Source organism: Podarcis vaucheri (genome assembly GCF_965113315.1).
Source record: "Podarcis vaucheri genome assembly, chromosome: 2".
NCBI classification, from domain to species: domain Eukaryota; kingdom Metazoa; phylum Chordata; class Lepidosauria; order Squamata; family Lacertidae; genus Podarcis; species Podarcis vaucheri.
In genome coordinates this window covers 1207781-1231335 of record NC_138760.1, presented here as the reverse complement: position 1 = coordinate 1231335, position 23555 = coordinate 1207781, and the positions used below count along the sequence as shown (strand labels likewise).

Below are 23555 nucleotides of genomic sequence, written 5' to 3'. Positions count from 1 at the left end.
TGCTAAGTAGAGTGGAAGTGTCACAACAAGGTATCCACCCTTTACAATAACATGCAAGACCCACAGATCTTCCCAGTGACCTCTCTTGATGGCTTCACATTCCTCATCAACCAGACAGACACCTCCTTTTGCAGAAAGTAAAATTTGAGCATGGCAAGAAGAATACAGTGGTGCCCCGCAAGACGAATGCCTCGCAATACAAAAAACTCGCTAGACAAAAGTTTTTTCCGTTCGCGATTTGCCTCGCAAGACGAATTTCCCCTATGGGCTTGCTTCGCAAGACGAAAACGTCTCGCGACTTTTTTTCTTTTACTAAAAACAAAGACATGTTTTGTTTATAAATTTAATTTATTTTCCCTTAAATTTTTGAACTGCTCTTTACAGTATGTGTGACTTTAAAGAGCAGTTAATAAACTGTTGTTGTACCAAATTTGGCTTTGTTTGGACTTTTTTTGACCATAGGAACGCATTAATTGATTTTCAATGCATTCCTATGGGATTTCGTGCTTCGCAAGACGAAAAATTCGCTAGACGACAAAAATTGCGGAACGAATTAATTTCGTCTTGCGGGGCACCACTGTAGGGGAGAATTGTTAGGAAGGCCACCCAATTCCTGCCTTCTCTAACATGGTGCCCTCCAGGTGTTTTGCCCATAACTGCCACCCCCCCGTGACCTTTGGCCAAGCTGGCGGGGGCTGATGGGAGCTTTAGCCCAACAACATCTGGAGGACCTTAGGCTGGGCAAAGCTTATAAACCATGAGAAGCATGCTGTGACCTAATTGCATCCTGTAATGTTGGGATGAAATCAAGAGCCAGTCAGTCATACTGTGGCACAGCCCCACTAACGTAAGGCAGAAAAGCATGTACTATTTGCATGATTTAATGATGGTATGACTTTTATTATCAGCCACTGTCTTATTCCACTTGCTAGGAAATGGAGACATAGCCTTCGTTTTCCTGTGTTTGAGTCCTGCAATACCAACCACTAACATTTAATTGCATGCTCCATTCATACCAAGAAGCAAATAAACAAGAAAAGACCACCCTGAATGTATGCAGTCCTCAAACAACCTACACACATGCAACAACTTCATAGGAAGTCACTTGAGAACTGCAGACAAAGCATACTACTCTCACTGCCACCTCAGCAACTGGAAAAATGAATCCAAATGTTGAAGGCAGTTAATTCTATTTTAAAATTTTGAGTACAGGGTTCCTTGTGTCCACTGAGTCATTAGGTTACTTTCCACAAAGTCCCTCCACAAATGTAAAAGAGAAGATAAGGGGATAGGAAAAGTGGTGCTCAAACTGAAACACTTGCTATAGACAACAGATCCATACTACCTCACCCATTCCTACACCAACGTATTTAAGATAACCACCACCCAAAAAAAAACACACCAAACAAACAAACAAACAAACAAACAGGAACAGTTTATTTATTTAGGGAAGTCTGAGGACACCCAGCTCTGCAAGTGCAAAAAAGCTATCAAGAATAAGGTGAGAGTGAACAATGAAATAAGGGCCAAGAAAAGGCCTCTCACCTGACCCACAAACCTCATAAAACAATACTTTGCTTATCCGCCTGCTCGCAGAAGCTATGAGTGCATGCTCCATGCAGCAAGTTTGGGGCTCTTTGGAAATCTATTCCCTTGAGGTAAAAGTGAAAGATCTGGAGAAGTTGTTAGGCACACAGGCAACAGCACCAACATTAAAAAATAGTTATGAGATAGGTTGTTGTGTAGGAAGCTTAAGTCAAGCACTCTGAGGGGGCAATTTCAAAAATGATAATGTTTCACATAGAGCTAGCTAGGCAGGAAGGATTGCAGGGTCTCAATGTGTGGATGAGGTCCCTAGAATCACAGTGTGGAAATATCAGGCTCATGTTCCCTGTACTGTAACTGTCCACAACCCAAACTGAAGGTTGGGATGAAACTTAAAGCTGGCAAAAACTCAAGAAGGCAGCCCAAATGAGAAAGTGCTGGATGGCTTCAATTAACCTCCCATTATCTGGGCACATATACATTCAGATTACAGCAAAGAGATGATATTTCTAGCTATGTTACGGGAACTGTGCCTTAGACCAGCAAAGGACACAATGGAAGCTGCTGACGTTTAACTCAGTTATTAGCTGCACTCCTAGATAGCGGTAGCAAAATACAAAGGTTGCCACTATAAAATGCTCCATGTTGGTGTTTTCTGATCTGCTGGGATCCCCTTCTTGGGATCCCCACAAGCATTACTCATTGGGGAGTGATGCGGGGAAGGGCCTTCCTGATCATGGCAGGTTGGTTGTGGAATTCCTTCTCCCCAGAAATGCAGTTGTTCCACCCCATCTACTGAGTTTTAAAGGCAAGGTTTGAAGAAACACCTCTTTTAATCAGGACCTTTGGACTGATTAAACTGTTTCTGTTTAACATAATTATGTTCTCAACTGTTGTCACTTGTGTTGTTGTATTTATCAATGTGGGGTTAATAATTTTAACTGTGAGCTTTGTATTTAGTGAGTTTTCCTGCTGAAAACTCTGTCTCTCTCATTTTAATTATATATATGTACCTCGGTTGTCAAATGTGATCTGTTCTGGAAGAACGTTAGACTTCCTCAATGTTTGACAACCAAGGCACAAAGGGTGGATGGCAAAGTCAATGGAGAAAAAAGAAAAAAATGCAGCAGAAGCTGTGCCACTTCCAAGACGTGTTTAAAAACGGAAGCAATTACTTCTGGGTTTTTGGCGTTCAGGTTCTGAAACATTCAGCTTCCAAGACGCTAGAAAACAGAGGTACCACTGTATTTGTTAACTGTCCTGGGCTCTCATGTGATGGCAGGATAGATAGATAGATAGATAGATAGATAGATAGATAGATAGATAGATAATAGAAAGTGCAACATGGTCACTTACTAAATACAGTATCAGATAAAATATACTCAGATTACGAAAGGGACACACAAGTTCAAGAGGATGTCTGTGGTTGACAAGCAGTCGCAGAAGCAAATGCAAGGTTTCCTTTAAAAAGTGGAAGTCTAACCCGAATTAGGAGAACAAAAAGAAGCATAAACCCTAACAAAATAAATATGAACCGACAATAAGAAAAATGAAAAAGAATTTAGAGCACAAGTCAGAATTGAAACAAAATGTTTATCTGTAAAAATCCCTGGCTCAGGGTTCTAGCCAGCTCCTTGCAAACTCACCCAGTGCTCCTCCAGGACACTACTTTCCCAACTCCCCCCAAAGTTTTCTGTTTATCTTTTCCAACTGACATTTTAAGCATGCCAAGTCTTCACTTGGCTGTTTCTCTGGGGTGCCACCTTTTAAATTTCTCTCTTAAGATATTGTGCAGCCTACATCCCCCTCACTTCATCCATGGTTTCCATTCATCATCCCCTCTCCACCATCTGGGTGGTGGTATTTTGGGGGGGGGGGTAGCTTTCTCCCTCCATCTTCCATCTCCTACCTTTTCCTTCCTCCTCTGCCATCAGCCAACACAATCAACGTCCCTGTACAGTTTGAATCCAGCTCGTAAGTGTGGCTTAGGAGTGTCACACTTCTGGATCCAAGCTCTGCTTTTTCTTCCCTCTCATTTCCTCAATGTGACTACATGCATGCGCAGTCTTGTCATTTTTTTTTTTTTTTTGCTTCAGGTTTTCTTTTGTGTCATTTCCTGGAGGGTTTTTTTCTTCTATTTCTGCAAACTTTGGAGATCTCTCAAACATACTAATACTTCCCTCTTCTTCTTGGCTGGTTCACTTTGACTAAAAAATCCATGGCATGCACCCTCAACTATGGAATGAAATTGGTAAAAATATAGTCAACAATGTTAGTAATACTCAGCGCAGACCCACTGGGTGGAATTTACCCTTGCACAATGAAACATTCTTCCCTTGCATGCCCCTAAATCTGCTCTGGGGGTCTCAAGGCATGCATAGGGCCAGAAGGGAGAAGTCCTGTTGCACAAGCGGAAAATATTCCACTTCCACAATAATACCACCCATTGAAATTAGCAAACATGACTAACTTAGGCATATTAATTTCAATGGACCTACTGTAAAAAGGCCCTGTAAATATAGTGCTGATGATGCCAAGATTGCAGGTTCAATCCCCATATGGAACAGCTGCATATTCCAGCATTGCAGGGAGTTGGACTAGATTATGCTTAGGGGCCCTTCCAACTCTACAATTCTATTATTCTATGATCTATAACAATCCAGTATCATTTATCAGAAGCAGAAAAGACAAGCAGGGAGATGGCTGTACAGCTAGACAACAGAAGAGTAAAAGGATTGCTAAAGGAGGAGGAGAGAAGCTGAATTTATTATTTGTATTCATTCTCACTGTGGAACCTGCTGCAGATAACTGTGCCTTCACCACTTTTTCCCTGAGTAGGCATCTGAAGAACTAAGTCAAATAGAAGTGGCAGGAGATGATGTTCTAGATCTGACAAATTAAGATGTTACCTGGTCAGTTAACACACACTCACTAATAGGAAACTTGTCACAACCATCAGCCCACCTTTCTGAGGTAGCCAATACAACATCCATTTTTAGGATCCACCCTATTCTTCTGGTGCAAATTGCTTAATTGATTTTAATACTGTTTTATTATATTCTAAACTGCCTGAGACCTTATGGTGAAGGTCATGTAAGAAAATAAATAAATAAAGGGAGAAAGGAGAAGCAGAGGGGAGTCCATAACTAGCAACCCTATTGGCCTAGCTTCTGTCCTATATAAACTGGTAGAAAACACAATTCAAAGTACAAGTTAACATAGAACAAGCATCACTAAGAAGAATCAGCATGGCTTCTGCAGTGCAGTCCTGCCTCAACAACCTTTTAGAATTCTCTGAGTGTTGGAAATCATGTGCAGCCAGGGATAATCATACCTGGAGTTCCAAAATGCTTTTCAAAAGGTCTCTTAACAAAAACACCAGTGAAGAAACCCTTAGTAGTCACAGAGTAAAAGGGCAAGTGCCCTTACAGAACAAAAACTAGTAAAACAATGGGAAACAGAGGACAGGAACACGCCAATATTCACAATGGAAAGAAATAAGCAGTGAGGATCTGTACTGGAACAGATGCTTCTTGGAGGATCTGCATGACACAGAAACAGAGGTGAGCAAACTTTGCCAAGTTTGCAGACAGACTATTTAGGATGGCAAAGGCTTGAGCAAAATGGAGCGATCCTTTTGGAAGTCTTTACAAATGGGTGAATGGCAAGAAAACGGCAAATGAGGTTTAATGTCATTTTAAAATGAAACAAACTGAAGCAACAGTAACAAAGCCGTCATACATACAGCAATGTGACTATCCAGGAAATATGTTGTTGTATCATGGTACATGGTTAAAAAATAATGAACTCTATGTGCAGCAGCAGTGGGGAAAGGGTGACTTTCATGTTGGGATTAGGGAAGGAAGTGAACATAGAAAGCTGGCATCAAACCCTTAGAATTCATAGAAGGAATTCTGGCTACTAGCCATGATAGCTATGTTTTACCTCCATTTTCAGAGGCAGTGTACCTCAGAATACCAGTTGTGGCAAATCACAACTAAGGAGAGGGGCCACTGCCTTCAGGCTCTGCTTGCAGGCTTCTCATATTCTAGTTGGCCACTGAACGAGTGAGATGTTGGACTAGGTGGGCCTTTGGACTTCTCTAACAGGGGCTATTCTTATGTCCCTTCATATACCCCAATACTGAGGACATGTGCAATTTGGTATACATTTCCACAAACCTGGTGCTCTCCAAATACTTTGGACTTCAACTCAAATCAGCCCCAGCCAGCACATGTCCTCACTACTGGCTGGAGCTTATAAAATTTGTCTCTCAGCACATCTGTAGGGCATCAGATTGGGAGAATGCTGCAATATATTCACCTAATGAAGTTCTAATCCCCCACATCTCAAAAAATATATTGTAGAGTTGGAAAAGGTGTAGGAAATACATTGAAGTGATTGGACTACTTTCTCTATATGTAAAGGCTACACCTGAGTGTTTAATTTTGTTTTTAATGTACTTTATATATTTGGTGTTAGCCACCCTGAGCCCGGTCTCGGTTGGGGAGGGTGGGTATAAATCAAAATTATTATTCCAGTATTATTATTATTATTATTATTATTTTACTTTCAAAAACAAATTACTGGTGTGATAACAGGCCTAATATTAAGAAAACTTAAAAAGATATTGTGTTTCTCATAATAGAATGTACAGTGACCCAGTTATACTGACTAGCTGGAAATTCAAGCCAACAGAAGCAAGTATTTTGCACAATGCTTCACTTATGGGATGTTGATGGTCACTGACTCAGAATGGCTTTCCAAAGGCATTGGATAAACTCATGAAAGATAGCTGCTGATAAAACCAATGCTTAAATACAACCCAGATGCCCATACCCACGGGAGTGGGGGTAGAGAGAGGTGGTGGTGAGGCAGCATTCTTGGATGACATAATTATTCAGATCCATTCCAATCTGGGTTCAGGCCTGGCTATAGAACTGAGTCAGCCTTGGTCCCCCTGACGGTCACCTTTGCAGAGAGCGGTACAGGGGGAGTGTGATCTTGCTCCTGATTCTTGATCTCTCATTGGCATTTGATACCATTGACCATGGTACTCTCCTGGACTGGCTCCGGGGAACAGGAACTGGGGGCACTGTATTACAGTCCTTGGCCTTCAGGGTATGGTTTTTTTGTGGGGTAGGGAAAGAGAAGAAAAATAATTGGGGGGGGGTGGAAGTAGGGAGGGAGAAACCACCATACTTTTCCATGGGGCTGTGTTATTTATTTTTATTATCAGAACAGTGTAAGTGGTCCTGAGCCCTCAGGATATTTTTTTGGTGGATGGAAATGGGGCAGGGGGAGAAATAAATGGGGAGGAGGGAATAGGATGTAGGAAGGAAGAAGCTATGTTGCAGTATCTGAAGGGCTGCCATGTGGAACATGGAGCAAGCTTGTTTTCTCCTGCTCTGGAGGGTAACACTTGAACCCATGGCTTCAAGTTACAAGAAAGGAGATTCCAGCAAAACATCAGAAAAAAGTTTCTGACGACAAGAGCTGTTTGACTTCAGGGTGGAGGGTGGTGGTGGACTCTCCTTCCTTGGAGGTTTTTAATCAGAGGTTGGCTTGCCATCTGCCATGGATGAGATTCCTGAATTCCGGGGGTGGGGTGGACTAGATGATCCTGGGATCCCTTCCAACTCTACGATTCTATGAAAAGTCGTGAGAAACCACGATTGTTCTCTATGAGCCAGCTCAGTCAGCAGAGCACGAGACCTTTAATGCCGGGGCCATGGGTTCAAGCCCCACGTTGGGCAAGATTCTTGCATTGCAGGAGGCTGGACTAGATGACCCTGGGGACACTTCCAACGCTACACGTCTGTGGTTCTACGACTGCGTCGCTGTTGCTATTCTTATTCTTGTGTCCCAAAGCTCCTCCCCCCTCCCCCGCAATCCCCAGCAGCCCCGTTATCCCCGCCACCGCCCCCTGAAAGAGACACCTCCCCGCAGCCCCTCTCCCGCCTCCCCTCCGGGGCGCCAAAGGGCCTCCGAGGCGACCGGCCCCGACCGCGAAGGGCGCCTCTCCGCCCTCCTTCTCCCCGACTCTCCCCCGAGGCCCATCCACCCTCCGGCCGGGCCCTCGCCCTCCGCCCGCCGCCCCTTTCCCTCTTCCGCGGCGGTACCGGAGCTGCGGCTCATGCGCTTCTCCCAGCCCGCGGGGAGCTTCTCCTCCTCCGCCATCTTGCCTCGCCTCACAGAGCACAAGCGCATAGCCGGCCACGCCCACCTTCGCCTAGCAACGGCGGCGGCGCACGCGCCCAACGCGCACGCGCTCTCGCCCTCTCGGCCACAGAGCTCCGCACCCGCTATTGGTCGCAGTGAGTTGGGAGGGAGGAGAGAAAGCCCCGCCCACCAGAGAAAGAGGCGCCCAATCCGCCCGCGGCCCGTCGGGATGGTGGCCTATAGGCTTCCTCAACCTCGGCCCGCCACATGGTTTAAGACTACAATTCCCAGCATCCCTGACCACTGGGTCTGCTAGCTAGGGATCATAGGAGTTGTAGGCCAAAAGCATCTGGAGGGCGGAGGTTGAGAAGGTTGAGGCCTAGAGACATAGCTGTCAACTTTTCCCTTTTCTTATAATAATAATAATAATAATAATAATAATAATAATAATAATAATAATAATAATAATAATAATAATAATAATAATAATAATTATTATTTATTATTTATACCCCGCCCATCTGGCTGGAACTCCCCAGCCACTCTGGGCGGCTTCCATAAAAACCAAAAATACAATAAAATATCACACGTTAAAAACTTCCCTGAACAGGGCTGCCTTAAGATGTCTCCTGAATGTCAGGTAGTTGTTTATCGCCTTGACATCTGCTGGAAGGGCGTTCCACAGGGCGGGCGCCACTACCGAGAAGGCCCTCTGCCTGGTTCCCTGTAGCTTTGCTTCTCGCAATGAGGGAACCGCCAGAAGGCCCTCGGCGCTGGACCTCAGTGTCCGGGCAGAACGATGGGGGTGGAGACGCTCCTTCAGGTATACTGGACCGAGGCCGTTTAGGGCTTTAAAGGTCAGCACCAACACTTTGAATTGTGCTCGGAAACGTACTGGGAGCCAATGCAGATCTCTCAGGACCGGTGTTATGTGGTCTCGGCGGCTGCTCCCAGTCACCAGTCTGGCTCCCGCATTCTGGATTAGTTGTAGTTTCCGAGTCACCTTCAAAGGTAGCCCCACGTAGAGTGCATTGCAGTAGTCCAAGCGGGAGATAACCAGAGCATGCACCACTCTGGCGAGACAGTCCGCAGGCAGATAGGGTCTCAGCCTACGTACCAGATGGAGCTGGTAAACAGCTGCCCTGGACACAGATTTGACCTGTGCCTCCATGGACAGCTGTGAGTCCAAAATGACTCCCAGGCTGCGCACCTGGTCCTTCAGGGGCACAGTTACCCCATTCAGGACCAGGGAATCCTCCACACCTGCCCGCCTCCTGTCCCCCAAAAACAGTACTTCTGTCTTGTCAGGATTCAACCTCAATCTGTTAGCCGCCATCCATCCTCCAACCGCCTCCAGACACTCACACAGGACCTTCACCGCCTTCACTGGTTCTGATTTAAAAGAGAGGTAGAGCTGGGTGTCATCCGCATACTGATGAACACCCAGCCCAAACCTCCTGATGATCTCTCCCAGCGGCCGCATGTAGATGTTGAAAAGCATGGGGGAGAGGACAGAACCCTGAGGCACCCCACAAGTGAGAGCCCAGGGGTCTGAACACTCATCCCCCACCACCACTTTCTGAACACGGCCCAGGAGGAAGGAGCGGAACCACTGTATAACAGTGCCCCCAGCTCCCAGCCCCTCAAGACGGTCCAGAAGGATGCTATGGTCGATTGTATCAAACGCCGCTGAGAGATCCAGCAGAACTAGGAAACAGCTCTCACCTTTGTCCCTAGCCCGCCGGAGATCATCAACCAGTGCGACCAAGGCAGTTTCAGTCCCATGATGAGGCCTGAATCCCGACTGGAAGGGATCCAAATGGTCCGCTTCTTCCAGGCGTGCCTGGAGTTGTTCGGCAACCGCTCGCTCAATCACCTTGCCCAGGAATGGAAGATTTGAGACTGGGCGATAGTTGGCCATCGTGGCCGCATCTAAAGATGGTTTTTTAAGAAGCGGTTTAATAACCGCCTCTTTCAGCGGGTCTGGGAAGGCTCCCTCACGGAGGGAAGCATTCACCACCCCACGAAGCCCATCGCCCAGTCCTTCCCGGCTAGCTTTTATAAGCCAGGATGGGCAAGGATCCAGGAGACAGGTGGTTGGTTTCACTCGTCCAAGCAGCCTGTCCACATCCTCGGAGGTAACAGATTGAAATTGATCCCACTCAACTTGACTAGACAGAACTCTAGCACTCTCCCGCCCCGGCCCTGCTCCCACGGTGGAGTCTACTTCTTCCCGAATCTGGGCGATTTTATCTGCAAAAAACTTTGCAAAATCATTGCAGGAGAACATGTGGCCCGTACTGGGCCCCGATGTTGCAGGTGGTTCCGCTAAATTGTGAACCACCTGAAAAAGTCTCCTGCTGCTGTTTTCTGCAGATGCAATAGAAGCGGTGAAGAAATTCTTCTTCGCCGTCGCTATCGCCACTCGGGAGGCTCGACGTTGAGCTCTAACCTGTGTCCGGTCAGATTCGGAATGAGTTATCCGCCACCGGCGCTCTAGCCGTCTCAACGATTGTTTCATTGCCCTCAGATCCGTGGAAAACCACGGGGCTGTCCGGGCTCCATGCAATCAGAGAGGGCGCTTCGGAGCCAAACAGTCAATAGCCCTGGTTAACTCCACATTCCAGCGGGCCACCAGGGAATCAGCTGAAAGGCCATCAACATGGGATAAAGCATCCCCTACCACTCTCTGGAAACCATTTGGATCCATTAAGTGGCGGGGGCGGACCATCCGAATTGGTCCCACCTCCCTGCAGAGGGGATGGGTCGCAGAGAAGTCCAGTTGTACCAGGAAGTGATCTGACCATGGCACTTCTTTCGTTTCGCTTTTACTTAGTGTCAGATCACCAACATCCATAGAGGTAAACACCAGGTCCAAGGCATGTCCGCGGCTATGGGTTGGGCCAGACTTATTCAGGGACAGCCCCATGGAGGCCATGCTTTCCACAAAGTCCCGAGCGGCCCCTTGTAAGGTCATGTCGGCATGGATGTTAAAATCCCCTAGGACGACCAAGCTAGGTGTCTCCAGGAGAACATCCGCCACGACCTGAAGCAGCTCGGGCAGGGAATCCTTGGTGCAGTGGGGAGGTCGGTACACCAAAAGGAATCCTGTACTGCCCCTATTGCCCAACTTCCAGAACATGCACTCAGAAAACTGGGTCTTCCCAATAGGACGCCTGGTGCAAACTAATGACTTCCTAAAAATCACTGCAAACCCCCCTCCCCGCCCACATGACCTGGGTTGCTGTGCGTAAGAGAAACCTGGTGGACAAGCAGCGGCAAGGACAGGCCCATCTGCTTCATCCAACCAAGTCTCTGTCACACATGCCAGGTCAAATCCTCCATCCATGATCAAGTCATGGATGGCAGTGGTCTTATGAATCATTGACCTGGCATTGCACAGCAGCACCTTCAGGTCATGTGGGTATCCCTTGCTGATTCTAGTATCCATCCGGTCAGGACCAGACCCGGAGGCAGGGATAGTCCTCAGACAACGACTAAGCCTGCTTCCTCGGTAATGACATGGTCTGGTCTTAGCGTAACTCCTCCTCCTACCCGTGATCACTGAGATCGGTTGTCCCAGTGCATCCCCCCCTGTGGAACATGCCCCAGCCATTTTGTGGGCTGGGGCCCACTCCCCGGCAGCCCTGACCCCTCCCCCTAAAAACAAAATAACACCTTAAACAAACAAACAAAACCAATAAAACAATACAAACAAAAAAATGTAAAAATTACAAAAACATCAAAATAAAAAAATAATAATTCCCCAAGCCCAACCAAACATCCATCCCACCCCCACCCCCCACATACAAAAAATCCAAAGAAAATTGCGAGGAATCCTATTCGGAATAAGGGAATTTCCCTTAAAAAAGGGAAACGTTGGCAGCTATGCCTAGAGACCAAAAAGGTGGAGAATATTTGGTTCCTTTTGCCTGCACACCCACTCTCGATTCCCCCATCTTCCACTATCCCGGGTTAATTTCTAAATAACTCATGAGAGTCTGGATAGTCCAGACTCTTCATCTCAGGGTCGCAGGTTCGAGCCCCACTTTGGACAAAAAGATTCCTGCATTGCAGGGGTGGACTAGATGGCCCTATGGGCCCCTTCCAACTCTCTCTCCACTCAGGCCTGCCCACCCATGCACCACGTATTATAGATATCGTTTTCACTTAAGGTTTCTGTGTTTTAAAGATACACTGCACACAGAGTCAGGTCACACATATCAGGTCACGTTTATTATAAAGATTTTTTAAAAACCAAAACAATAAAAGACAGTCTGAATACAAGTTTCCTGGTATTCATTCGTGGTATATTGCGCTCAGGGATAAAATACTCTTAACTAAACCTCATGCAACCAGATAATCAAGAGTTTGTCAAATGAGAAACGAAGAATGAAAAAAAACAGACATAGAAAAGGCAGCATCTGCCACAACGAAACTACTGATAATATAGTTCTAGGTTCATGCCATCATGAATTTCATCTGGAAGTGAGGAGTTAAGGTGAAATTCCACTGAAAAATATTTCTGCATTTTTATAAATTGGGCTTGATGTATATGATGGGAAAAATCTACCACAATGCCAGAATAATGATACTTTTGAAATTTATCCTAGGTGCTGAAATTCATACTTAATTTATGAATTATCCAAGCACATATACATCCCAACAGATTCACTCTAAATGCTGCCCAACTGCACAGAGTAGTCATATCATTTTAAAACTTATGGTACTATTTTTAATTGTTTTATTGTTGTCTTTACTGTGAATTCACTTCAATATTTTATGGAAAGCATTCATAAGTAGAAACCAATCTACACATCTTTAAAAGTTGTTCATCTGTTCATTACGCACTTGGATACGTATGAAAATTACTACAGACAATGATTCCAGAGATCATCTAGCAAGTTTCTGTCTATGTGCATGATGGGAAAGTGATTATTATTATTTTATAGATATAAAGTAGTAGAGAAATAGTTTACATAAATTTATTTATGTAAATTATTTATTATTTATTATTGTTATTATTTATACCCCACTCAACTGGAGTAAAAAAGAAATAAATTAACCATGAACGAAATCTGCTCAGTTCAAGCTGAAAAGTATTACCCCCTTCTTTCCTTTCCCTGCCCCCACCCCCTCTGGACCCACCTGGCCAGCCTATTAATTTACCGCAAATCACCAAGATTTTTTAAGGATACAGTCTGCCAGTGAAACATGGTCCTTGAAAATTGTATACCTAAAACATTAACAAGAAAGGCAGTTAGTCAACCGTAATTTGTTACACAGCTCAATAAAATACGGCAATTATGACATTGTTAAAATTTTGACAACTAACATGATGGATTTTTAAGAGATTTGTTTCTTACTGCAACTCAGGTTGAAGGATTTGGCCTTGAAAGTCCTAAATGGAATGGGTCCTTAACAACAACAACAATTTCATCTGGCTGGGTTTCCCAGCCTCTTTCTATATGAGGCACACCCACCCTAGACATTAAAAACTATCCATCAGGCCCACTCCACATTGCAGCTTTGGAGTTTAGCCTATCATCAATGAAAAGTAAGGCCTTTTCAGCGGCCTGCCCCTAAGCTATGAGATTCTCTTTTCCTCAGAGTATGGTTGGCACATTCTTTCTATTCCTCTCAGAGGGCAAGAAAGACTTATTTATTTTTTCACGGCTCTTCTGTTAGATTTTTACCTGGCAATTTTGGAACTTTGTGCCACTTTCATATTTTCCTTGTTTTGGTATTGCTCATTATACTTTAAAATTAATTGCTTTTAATTGACATTATCAATTGCTGTTTTTGATGATGATAATTGCTTTGAAGAACCACTACGGTTGAAAGGAACTATACAAATACTGTAAGTGGTTTACGAAGATCAATACTAAGCAGTACAAGATGCACTCAGGTCTGTAATCATGTGTGGAAACCTGGAGATCTGGGCTTCTTGTACTGAAAGCATGCACTGTGCTATTGCATTGTTAGTGCTAAGAACAAGCTGAGGGAACTGCCTGAGTGGCTCTGATGCTTTGCTCATTTCTACTCACCATTTCTTCAACACAATCTTGTCCCACCGCGTGCCAGTCTGCGCAGCAATGAGCTTTTTCAAGTCCCTAATGGTGTCGTCAGAGCTGAGTGGTGGTACGAGTTAAGGAAAGGATGTCTTAAATCAAAAGCAGTAAGCAGACTATGTGTTCATTGTGCACCATCTACCAGTCCCAAGCAATTTAGTACCTGGATGCCCAACACAATTGGGGCTGTGTACACATGTACACAGGACGCGGGTGGCGCTGTGGGCTAAAGCCTCAACGCCTAGGGCTTGCCGATCGAAAGGTCGGCGGTTCGAATCCCCGCGGCGGGGTGCGCTCCCGCTGCTCGGTCCCAGCGCCTGCCAACCTAGCAGTTCGAAAGCACCCCCGGGGGCAAGTAGATAAATAGGTACCGCTTACCAGCGGGAAGGTAAACGGCGTTCCGTGTGCGGCTCTGGCTCGCCAGATGCAGCTTTGTCACACTGGCCACGTGACCCGGAAGTGTCCCCGGACAGCGCTGGCCCCCGGCCAATAGATGTGAGATGGGCGCACAAACCCCACAGTCTGTCAAGACTGGCCCGTTCGGGCAGGGGTACCTTTACCTTTACCTTTACACATGTATATCACACACAGTGGCCTCGAGTTATGCTTGCAAATACATGGGAGAAGAAACATATTTGGATGTTACAAGCTCAGGGTGGATACCACATAAACAAAGGGTGACTAACCTCTGACCCTTCAAATGTTTTTGGACTCCAGCTCCCATCAGCCCCAGGCAGAATTGCCAATACATAGAGAGGAGGAAGATTTCAGTCCAGCACCGCCTGGAGGGCCACAGCTTTCCCACTCCTGAGTTAGACATGTACGATCCAAACAAACACATATGCACAATCCATACACTTATGACAGAACCCTTTCCTCATCTCCAACCATAAAATGTGTGTCACAATTTACGAAAAGGCATGATTGTGCTGCTTCAGTCACCCAAAGGTTTCCTGCACCCATAAACCACCCATTCCCTTAGACCAGGCACCCCCAAACTTGGCCCTCCAGATGCGTTGGGACTACAACTTCCATCATCCCTAGCTAACAGGACCAGTGGTCAGGGATGATGGGAACTGTGTCCCAAAACATCTGGAGGGCTAAGTTTGGGGATGCCTGCCTTAAACCTGAAATCTTCTCCCTAAACAGTGCCAGTTCTCCCTTTCTCTTTACTCCCCAGCTCTTCTGTGAGATCTTAAATACTCAATCCCAACTGAGCTGAAGCCTGGGTACTTATAGCTGCACTTTTTCACCTCCATTTTCATATACCCATTGCCTCTCCTGTTGGCTACCCTAACCAGGTTTCCCCAGCCAGTCTAAGCTGTTTCCTGGGGTGTGGCTGATTCCACATGCTGACAGCTTCTAGCAGCCACAGGCGAGAGCCGAGTGCAGTGTGGGGACCAAAGGTGAATAAACTACCCCAGAAGGAGCACAACGTGTTCCCCAACCAAAGGTACCACCCCTCCCATAAACCCTGCACTCAAAGTAAGAGATATCTTATTATTTCTTCTTGCTAGCTACACAATTCTACAGCCAAACATGGAGAAGCAAAAACAAGATCTGGAGCTGACTGTGGCTATAGCGGGGGAGAGAAGGCAAGCAAAATGCGAGGGAGATAGTGAAAGATACAGTAAAACTGAATGCAGATTTCCAAAAAATAGCAAGGAGAGACAAGAGGGGCCCCTTAAAGGAGCAATGCAAAGAAAGAGAGGAAAACAATAGAATGGGAAAAACCAGAGATCTATTCTAGAAAATTGGAGATATGAAAGGAATATTTCATGCAAAAATTACCATAATAAAGGATAAAAGTGGCAAGGACCAAGCAGAAGCAGAAGACATCAAGAAGAGGTGGCAAGAATACACAGAGGAATTATACCAGAAAGATATGGCTGTCTTGTATACCCCAGGCAATGTGGTTGCTGACCTTGAGCCAGACATCCTGGAGAGTGAAGTCAAATGGGCCTTAGAAACCATTGCTAATAACAGGGCCAGTGGAAGTGATGACATTCCAGCTGAACTATTAAAAATTTTAAAAGATGATGCTGTTAAGGTGCTACACTCAATATGCCAGCAAATTTGGAAAACTCAGCAGTGGCCAGAGGATTGGAGAAGATCAGTCTACATCCCAATCCCAAAGAAGGGCAGTGCCAAAGAATGTTCCAACTACTGCACAATTGCAATCATTTCACACGCTAGCAAGGTTATGCGTAAAATTCTACAAGGCAGGCTTAAGAAGTATGTGGACGGAGAACTCCCAGAAGTGCAAGCTGGATTTCAAAGGGGCAGAGGAACCAGAGACCAAATTGCAAACGTGTGCTGGATTATGGAGAAAGCTAGAGAGTTCCAGAAAGACGTCTACTTCTCCTTCATTGACTACGCAAAAGCCTTTGACTGTGTCGACCACAGCAAACTATGACAAGTTCTTAAAGAAATGGGAGTGCCTGATGACCTCATCTGTCTCCTGAGAAATCTCTATGTGGGACAAGAAGCTACAGTTAGAACTGGATATGGAACAACTGATTGGTTCAAAATTGGGAAAGGAGTACGACAAGGCTGTATATTGTCTCCCTGCTTATTTAACTTATATGCAGAATTCATCATGCGAAAGGCTGGACTGGATGAATCCCTAGTCGGAATTAAGATCGCTGGAAGAAATATCCACAACCTCAGATATGCAGATGACACAACCTTGATGGCAGAAAGTGAGGAGGAATTAAAGAACCTTTTAATGAAGGTGAAAGAGGATAGCACAAAATATGGTCTGAAGCTCAACATCAAAAAAACTAAGATCATGGCCACTGCTCCCATCACCTCCAGGCAAATCGAAGGGGAAGAAATGGAGGCAGTGAGAGATTTTACTTTCTTGGGCTCCATTATCACTGCAGATGGTGACAGCAGTCACCAAATTAAAAGACGCCTGCTTCTTGGGAGTAAGTGATGACAAACCTAGACAGCATCTTAAAAAGCAGAGACATCACATTGCCAACAAAGGTCTGTATAGTTAAAGCTATGGTTTTCCCAGGAGTGGTGTATGGAAGTGAGAGCTGGACCATAAAGAAGGCTGATCGCCGAAGAATTGATACTTTTGAATTTTGGTGCTGGAGGAGACTCTTGAGAGTCCCATGGACTGCAAGAAGATCAAACCTATGCATTCTGAAGGAAATCAGCCCTGAGTGCTCACTGGAAGGACTGATCCTGAAGCTGAGGCTCCAATACTTTGGCCACCTCATGAGAAGAGAAGACTCCCTGGAAAAGACCCTGATGTTGGAAAAGGAGAAGGGGACGACAGAGGACAAGATGGTGGGACAGTGTTCTCGAAGCTACCAGCATGAGTTTGACCAAACTGCAGGAGGCAGTGAAAGACAGGAGTGCCTGGCGTGCTCTGGTCCATGGGGTCACAAAGAGTCGGACGCGACTAAACGACTAAACAACAGCTACACAATTAAAAAATGGAACCTCCATTCAAACCATGTTCACATCCCAAGTGATCACTACCTTGCCTCCTCTTTTTTCATACACCAGAGCCTCAAATAAAACACAATTGCTGCATATAGGGCAGGAAGATGCCATTGGAACCTCCAGCAGAAGCTACTTCTTTTGAGCTTTGGATACTTGCACTTCACTCTCACTTTCTTGCCCAGCCGATCGTTGCAAACCACTTCAATCATCCCGATCAGGTACCAGAACAACCCCAAGAAACTGCTGAGCAAGGAGACCTTTGGCCTCCTGCCTTCTGAGGCTCTGTTGGGAAGAAAAGACAGAATGATTCATTTGTTTAAAAGTGTATGTCTTATGCCACTTGGTCCTGTATACTTGAGGTATACAGTTTTTAAAAGCAGAATCGAAAGAAAATGGGGGGATGCTTTCTCAACTGACAGGGAATACTGATGATTAAAGAAAATTAAGATAGAGAAGTGTTACCAGTACAACTTCTCCCGCCAGAACGTTAACATCATGGGACATGTTGTCTTTATTCACAACTCTCAAAGGCACATAACTAGGATACAACACAGGAATCCACTTCTAGTTGTCCCCCAATATTTTACAGTTACACAATAACCACTCTTTCAACAATCCAACTGTAAAGGGATGGATTCACATTCTGTACATTTGTCCTCAGATGGATTCCAAACAATTATTATTATTATTACTATCATTTATTAAATTTGCATACCGCCCTTCACCTGAAGATCTCAGGGTCGTTCACAGCATAAAAATGCAGAATAAAACCACAGAGAACACAATAAAAACAAGCACACTCACGAAACGAACCAATAACCCCACCAGGCACGAGCACATTTAAAGCGACATAGCAAAGAGCTCGAAATGAACCGCACCGGAAGCATACAAAAGAAAGGCTCGTTTTCCAGGGCATTGGCCTTGGCCTCTGCCTCTCAGCGCAAGAGACTCGCGGGCAGAGCAACTCAGCGCAGCGCCTGGGCGGCCCCGGGAGAGGCCGCGCGGGTTGCCCTCCAGCCCCCACCCGCCCCCGCCAGCAGGGCCAGAGGCCCGGGGTGGGGCGACGGGAGGCCCGCCCCATCTCCGGCCCCGGAGGATCCCCGCTTGCCGCCCCGGACCTACCTGAATTGAGCGGACTCTTGACTGCCGGAGACCAGGCGGAAACGAAAGCGACGCCCCGGAAGAGGAATCACGAGAGCTACTTCCGGGGGACTCTCTCCCAGAGGAAGCGAAAGCGAGGCCGGAGCAGCCCGCGGAAGGGACCAACGGCGGCGGAATGGAGCGGCCAGGCCTCTGCGCCCTCCCGGACTCGCTCCTGCTCCGGATTCTGGAGTGCCTGCCGCCGCGCGACCGGCTGGGCGGGGCCCGGTGGGTGTTTTCTTCCCTTCTCCCGGCTTCATGGTTTCCTCCCCCCCCACTTCCACAGAGTGGTTCGGTCCATCCTGCGGCTGCCGCTCTCCGTCCTCTCGAGCCGCTTCCTGGCCGGGCGGGGCTGCAATGGCCAGGCTCGCCTGCAGGGGCGTTGTGGTTGGAACGCTGGAACCAGGGCGGGGCGGGGCAAGGCAGGAATCGAACCCACGACCCGCAGATTAAGTCTCGTGCTCTGCCCAGTGAGCTGTTCACATTATGCCATCATTATCGAATGTGAAATTATCGGAGGCGGTTATTCATGTGTTTATTCCCCCCCCCATATTATTTTAAAAGTTTATATACTTCATATTTTGCAAAAGAAACTCAAAATGGCTAACGGTTCCAAAAACCACACAACGTTAAGATGAATCCCATTTCTAGCCCCAGCCATATCCAAAATATCAGTGCAAAAAATCTCTATAAACTAAATTACCGTACTCTATCAACTTCAGTTTAATACACACTTTTTACCTTCTGCCTGCTCAGCTCCAAGCCTCCTCCTCAACCTCCTTCAGCCTTTCTCCCTTATCACACAGCTGTTCTCCTCTCACGGCCACATCAGAGCAAAGAGGAGTCTAAGCAGCAGTCATCTGCTGTACAGATTCCAGGCAATGTAATTATTCAAGCAGTATGGTTGCCCCCCTTGGTTCTGTGCCGTTTGGCTAGGCTTACCATATGTCCGGAATTTCCTTGATATAGCTGGCAATCAGAAACAGCTGGAAACAGCATTCAGGTGGAAATCATTGAAACATCTGGGACAATATGGGTGTATGGCAACCCATGTTGGCAGTGTTGTTTTTGGTGATTTCCCTTAAAATTAGTTCAAAAACTTACAGTTTGTTCAATTGTTCAAGATTTGGGCAAAACCAAAAAAGCCCAACAACTTTTCTGTCCCAATTTTCACTTTTTGAAATAAGGCAACCCCAGGTATGGCAGGATGCTAGATGATCAAACTGGCTGTTTCATCTCAGGCCCATGACAATGACTCAGCTATTCTCGTCTTTCTTCAGAGTCTGCAGACGATGGCGTCGCTTGGTGCGGGACAAATTGCTGTGGAGATACTTGGACCTAACTCCTTACAAGGTAAAAATGCCTGCCCTCCGTCTTAAACTAGTTGCTGGGTAGTTGTGGCAACAGGCATGGGTTGGTAGGCGCATAGGGAGCTGCCCTACACCAAGTCAGAGAAGAGGCCCATCTAGCCAAGTACTATGTACAGTCATACCTCATGTTACATCCGCTTCATGTTATGTTCTTTCAGGATACGTCCCACGGCAACCCGGAACTACCGGAAGGGTTACTTCCGGGTTTCGCCGCTCGCGCATGCACAGACACGCAAAATGATGTCACGTGCATGCGCAGAAGAGGTGAATCTCAACCCGCGCGTGCGCAGATGCGGGTTGCGTTCTTTTCATGTTGCAAACGGGCCTCCAGAACGGATCCTGTTCGCAACCAGAGGTACCACTGTACAATGATTAGCTGCAGCTTTCCAGGGTTTCCACCTGGAGATGCCAGGAATGGAAACTGGGACCTTCTGCAGGCAAAGCAAGTGTTGTGCCACTGACCTCTGGCCCTTCCCCCGTGTGAGGAGCAGGCGATGCCAGATCAGAGTCAGTGCAAAAACGCTAGAGGATGACTTTAGCCAGATATCCAGTATCCTGGAGCAAAATGATCCAGCGGACAGCAGGCATGAGACTTTCTGCCAACCTGTATAAATTATGCAAATTAAAGTAATGTACTTAATGTACACAATTCTGTAAATTTAATACACTATGTTGTACAATTTATTTTAGGTTTATTAGTCAGGGGAGGATGAGGGCAGGCTCTGTCCTTAGTCACTGGAATCTTAGGCTATAATCCTAAAATTTCTAAGACGTCAGCCTCATTGAACACAGTGAGATTTGCTTCTGAGGTCCCACCGCCTTCTCCCTGCATGCATCTAAATTAAAATGAAACATTTCCATCCCTTTCCTGAGTTCCCAAACAGAAAATAAAACAACATTTTGGAAACTTCAACATTTTGCCAGTACATTTGACATCCACACTATAAAGCACATGGCTTCCTCCTAAAGAACAATGGAAGCTGTAGTTTACCCTTCACAGAACCATAATTCCAAGCACCGTTAACAAACTCTAGTTCCTGGGATTTCGGGGGTAGGGAAAACTAAATATGCAGTGTGGATGTGACATTAGGAAATTGGCTGCAAACTGTGCATGTTCCGCCATCTGTTGCCTTTTATGTTCCCCCAAGGTGCGAGACCCACAGAGTTGCATGGGCCTGTCTCCAGCTAAATGAGGACAGCCTTGCAGCCTTGCGTTAGTTGGTCTGGCAGTGATTTGGCAGTTGTAGTGCTCTCTTCCTCGTGTGCCCATGTGGCTTTTGATATGCATGCAAACTTCACTTCCCTGTACTTAGATGTCCTCCAAGGCCCTATGGCACTTGCTGCGGAACAATCTTCGAGGCAGCCTGCGGACGCTGAAGGCACGGGGATGCCTCCACTCCATTCGCAAGCAAGAAGTTTTTACCCCAGCACTAATGCAGGCCTTGGGCAGGCAATGCCCCAATCTCCACCGCCTGTGCCTGACAGAGACGGACCTTCGCTCACTCTCCTATGATTGCATCCCTTCCTCTGTCACGACCCTGGAACTGAGCTCCTGTGAGATCCCTTCTCTTTGGTTCAAAGTGTCTGAAGCCTCGAAGACCTGCCCTGCCTTTCCACAGATTCAGCACCTTGTAATCCAGAATGTCCCTGCCTTCTCCAGCCAGCACCTGCTGAACATCTCCATCCAGGGCAATCTCAAGACGCTGGTCCTGTCCAAGGCGTACCGGATAACTGTTGCAGGTTTCCAGGCAGCAGCACCACACCTGGGAGGCCTAGAACACCTCACCCTGCGTCACTGTAGCATTGGCAATTTACTCACACATGTCATTGCGTTCCACATGAGGCACCTGCAAAGTTTAGACCTCGGGGACAATCCTTCTCTGGAAAACAGAGGTCTTCCTTGTTTAAGCAGCTTGCTAGACTTGGAGGACCTCTGCCTGGAGGCCTGCTGCAAGCTTTCCTCAGAAGCCATTGTGGCCGTTTGCCAGAAATTGCCCCGGCTCAGACATCTTGATATAAGGGGGTTAGAGTTCCAAGACCAGGTCATCCACAAAATCCAGGCGGATTTGCCAGGCTGTGTGGTGACAAGTGCTGTCTCCCTTGGAGATTCCAGTGTGGTGTCTACACCGTGAACCTGTGCACATTGTGGAGAAGCTCTGGGGAGCAAGAGGCAATGAAACCATCACATGCATAGTCTTGATCTCATTTAAGTTGATTAGAACCCAGAGAGAAATGGCAAGGAGCTGCACACTCATTGACAACATGACTTTCAAAGTGTGGCTGCATGTGCTCTGGAACATCGTCACAGCAGAAAAGCTGAGGGTTGTATCCAGTGCTAATTCTACTCAGAGTAGATCCAACTGGCAAGATGATTGCACCTCTGAAAGGAAACATGCCTAAACTTCAAGAGTGTTATCATATCAGTTTATTTACCTAAAAAAATAAACATCCATTGCACAGCATACTGAACTGAAGTCCATTGGCTTTACAGTTGATCATCCTTTCCAATGTAAGTCCCACTCAGAGCAAAGCGTAGCAGACTTGAGTCCATTCATTGCAGTGGGCCTGCTTTTAGTAAAATGTAGTCTAACTTCCTATTTGCCTTATACATCAAGAAAGTTCACAAGAAAGATCTCATGTTGTTTTAGGGAAAAGCCAGTGGTAATCAACTCAGAAGATGCCCTCACTTCCTGGTTAGGGCAGGAATCTAGTATTCATCAACTGGAAGGCATAATAGACATAATGATAAATGGTCGTTTGCCATTATGAGAATAAGCCTCTCATGGATTCCTCTCCTATGGTGTGAATGAGGTGACTGAAAGCATTTGCTTCCATTTTTTTATTAACTGCAGTTTAGGGTTACATCCACACCTCTGGTTAATCTTAACTGTGCTTTGTTGAAACAAGCCAGCTTCACAACCCATGGTTTTACATTGGTTTGTATTAAACAGGCCATTGTTGAGACTGAGTTCAGCCAACACAACAAGCTGTGTTTAATGAAAGATGGTAACAGAAGCTTCTAAATGTCTGGATGGAATAGATAGAGGAAACATTCAAGACTGAAAGAGGTTCTTAAAAAAACAAAAAACATTTTTATGCACAAGAAGAAATATTAGGGAAATTAGCAGAGGAGCAAGGAAGTGCTGTATCCAAGCACCCCCCATTAGCTCAACTTCGAATAATTTCTCCAGACTATGCTCTTGTGTAACATGCATTTTAACCTAAATTCCATGCCATAGATAAGATTCTACACTTCTGAAAAATCCTGTGTGCACACATAATGTATCATCCAGGAAACAGCTTCCTTAACTGTTCCCTGGGTTAGAAAGCATTATAATATTGGCAAGTAGCCTAAACCAACAGTAGCTATTGACTTAGACTGCTGTTGCTGTCTGCTAACTGCTGGAATGCCAAAAGAGAGATTTAGGGTGCTTCTGATCTTAAAGTCTTAGCCACCTGCACTTATTACTCGTGTACAAAATAAAGGCAAGAAAAGCATCTTCTCCCCCAAGCTATTGAACATCAACCTCAGTTTGTTGGGAGAGGTACAGGTGGTTCCCCCACAAAGAACCTCAAGCTGAGGGGGTGCAAAATAATAATAATAATAATAATAATAATAATAATAATAATAATAATACCACCTACTGAGAAGATCCATAAAAAATAATAAACATTTAGGGGGTGCCAAATTTTGTCCTCAGGGTGCCACATCACCCAGTTTGTGTTTACTTTTGAGGCACAGTGGAGACTGTGTTGCACAGTGGTACCTCGGGTTACAGACGCTTCAGGTTACAGACTCCGCTAATGC

General features: G+C 46.0%; 3 protein-coding genes across 5 annotated transcripts in view; 1 reads left to right on the top strand and 2 right to left on the bottom strand.

The window, feature by feature from the left end:
- PIN1 (peptidylprolyl cis/trans isomerase, NIMA-interacting 1) overlaps window positions 1-7805 on the bottom strand; it is a 38990-nt gene extending 31185 nt beyond the window's left edge. Inside the window, exon 1 of one of the 2 annotated variants that reach the window (XM_082213767.1) lies at window positions 7668-7805. In XM_082213767.1, coding sequence (XP_082069893.1) covers window positions 7668-7755 — 88 coding nt within the window. In that variant the 5' untranslated portion in view covers window positions 7756-7805. Of the gene's footprint in view, window positions 1-3454; window positions 3492-7667 lie in introns of those variants that run through there. The other variant, XM_082213768.1, reaches the window with a different exon arrangement.
- A 4111-nt stretch (window positions 7806-11916) lies between these two features.
- On the bottom strand, window positions 11917-18496 carry UBL5 (ubiquitin like 5). The gene is made up of 5 exons (XM_082213303.1): window positions 18360-18496; window positions 17391-17519; window positions 13755-13838; window positions 12906-12943; window positions 11917-12189 (listed from the first exon to the last, which is right to left on the bottom strand). The coding sequence occupies exons 2-5, from the start codon at window positions 17444-17446 to the stop codon at window positions 12146-12148; spliced, it is 222 nt and encodes a 73-aa protein (XP_082069429.1). The 5' UTR covers window positions 17447-17519; window positions 18360-18496; the 3' UTR covers window positions 11917-12145.
- On the top strand, window positions 18482-22209 carry FBXL12 (F-box and leucine rich repeat protein 12). Of its 2 annotated transcripts, none has more exons than XM_082213301.1 (3): window positions 18482-18605; window positions 19658-19730; window positions 21061-22209. In XM_082213301.1, the coding sequence occupies exons 1-3, from the start codon at window positions 18514-18516 to the stop codon at window positions 21877-21879; spliced, it is 984 nt and encodes a 327-aa protein (XP_082069427.1). In that variant the 5' UTR covers window positions 18482-18513; the 3' UTR covers window positions 21880-22209. The 2 variants fall into 2 exon arrangements, with proteins under 2 accessions (XP_082069427.1, XP_082069428.1); XM_082213302.1 differs by lacking the exon at window positions 18482-18605 and adding an exon at window positions 18811-18847.
- Window positions 22210-23555: the final 1346 nt, after the last annotated feature.

Excerpts from the sequence above, each read along its gene's own strand:
- UBL5 (XM_082213303.1), bottom strand. The coding sequence starts at position 17,446 with ATGATTGAAGTGGTTTGCAACGATCGGCTGGGCAAGAAAGTGAGAGTG. Across the intron at positions 12,944-13,754 it reads AAGATTGTGTTGAAGAAATG|GTATACAATTTTCAAGGACC; the intron begins GTGAGTAGAAAT and ends TTAATGTTTTAG. Across the intron at positions 12,190-12,905 it reads CCATGTTTCACTGGCAGACT|ATGAAATTCATGATGGCATG; the intron begins GTATCCTTAAAA and ends CCTCACTTCCAG.
- FBXL12 (XM_082213301.1), top strand. The coding sequence starts at position 18,514 with ATGGAGCGGCCAGGCCTCTGCGCCCTCCCGGACTCGCTCCTGCTCCGG. Across the intron at positions 18,606-19,657 it reads GACCGGCTGGGCGGGGCCCG|AGTCTGCAGACGATGGCGTC; the intron begins GTGGGTGTTTTC and ends GTCTTTCTTCAG. Across the intron at positions 19,731-21,060 it reads TGGACCTAACTCCTTACAAG|ATGTCCTCCAAGGCCCTATG; the intron begins GTAAAAATGCCT and ends CCCTGTACTTAG.